The 1,737-nt window shown below is 30.8% G+C and overlaps 1 protein-coding gene across 1 annotated transcript in view; it reads right to left on the reverse strand.

Annotated features, from left to right (window-relative positions):
* Positions 1-1,737, reverse strand: part of LOC106883993 (protein lev-9-like) — a 1,203,458-nt gene that overhangs the window by 591,394 nt on the left and 610,327 nt on the right. The window contains exon 5 of the mRNA XM_052971268.1: positions 1,127-1,321. Coding sequence (XP_052827228.1) covers positions 1,127-1,321 — 195 coding nt within the window. The remainder of the gene's footprint in view (positions 1-1,126; positions 1,322-1,737) is intronic.

The raw sequence follows: 1,737 nt of genomic DNA on the forward strand, positions 1-1,737 counted from the left end.
ATATATATATATATATATATATATATACATACATGAATATTCATCTTAGGTCCTGGTAGGATATAAAGGTAGGGTATTTCCAGAGAAGCACTCAACCCAAGTTCTGGGCTATCAACACTGTCAGATTCTTCAAGTGTAGAAAATCCTGGTTTCACAAGTCACACTGTTGTGTGGATGTGGTGCAGAGTAAATTATAATTCAGATGATAAGAAGACAAAAAAATCCTTAATGTTAATGATTTTGTTTGAATTTATGCAAAAATTCGAAGTGAAAATTGACATAATGCTTGTGGTTTCAGACATCAGAGTGGCACTTATCAGACTTGCATCAATGGTGCATCCCTGTCTTATTACCATTTGGAGTGTACACACACTCAAACACACACACACATGTGCACATGCACGCACACACATGACAAGGGATTACATAATTATGTATTAAATATAATCAGGTCTTGTGCAAAAATTAATGCAATATATGACAACACTAAATACATTGTTTTTGTTTTGTATACCATCGTTTCACAGGTTTGATGTTGGATACAATGAAATATAGAAGACAATAAAATAAATCAAAGCATAATACATGTAAAACAAAAATATGTAGAACATAATAAAGAGAAGCAAGCTGTTTATTAATTGGACAAAATAATAAAATAATCAAATCTGGAAATGAAAACAATTTGACATAGAAAAGCTATAAGAAAAAATTTAATATGGAAAGCCAAACAAAATGCACTATATTTTGTGAACTACTAAAAGTGAATTTTCATATATATACATATACATATATAAATGTTAGATCAATTTTATATTCTGGAAACTGTCACTCAGAGTTTCATATCATTCTTAAATCATTGACCATTTGTATGTTTGCAGATCACTAGCTGGACATGAAACCCAACACAAGACAGCTTCTTTTTAATATTTATCTGTTTGTTGTATCAGTAATTACTGAATACAGAGAAAAAGCAAAATTTTACACATGGAATTAACATTTTTAGTGATCAAAACATTACATTATGTATATGTATATATGAGTACATGCATATTATATATATATATATATATATATGCATGTATTATCATTGCAAGAAACTGTGTTGTTCAGAAAACTTGTTACTTACGAGTACATGTCATATTAGGACCAACCCACACATCACCTCCGACACACCATGCTCGGAGCACACTTTCCTTTCTAGCCGTGAAACCTTCGTTACATCGATACTCAAGCATGTGACCAACAGAGTATTTCTTCTGGGTCTCAGGCCCATCATGTACAGCATTATGCACTTTCGGAGGATCTTGACACTCGTTCTTTTCTGCAATATTGTATATAAGTTCAACTTTTATAGTAAAATATCATTGGTCTCTTTGACTTTCTTTTTAATTATTCTGAGTTTAACTGTCACCAACAAACATCATGATACCCTCCGATTTCAGAGGTCAGGAAAGAAAAGCAAATGTTTACTGTTTATTGTATTTTCCTTTTGCTATTTCTATAACTGTATAGAGTTTCAAAATAGTTGTGGCATTAATTTTGCTGTAAGCTAAACATAAGTTGATTGCTATTTAAGTGTTCTATCTATCTGCCTGCCTATCAGTATATGTACATAGAGTTGTGTGTATATATATATATATATATATATATGTATGTATGTATATATATATATACACATCTCTCTCTGTGTCTATCTATCTGTCTACCTATCCATCTATCTATCTATCTATATATATA

Source organism: Octopus bimaculoides, chromosome 10, assembly GCF_001194135.2.
Source record: "Octopus bimaculoides isolate UCB-OBI-ISO-001 chromosome 10, ASM119413v2, whole genome shotgun sequence".
Lineage (NCBI taxonomy): Eukaryota > Metazoa > Mollusca > Cephalopoda > Octopoda > Octopodidae > Octopus > Octopus bimaculoides.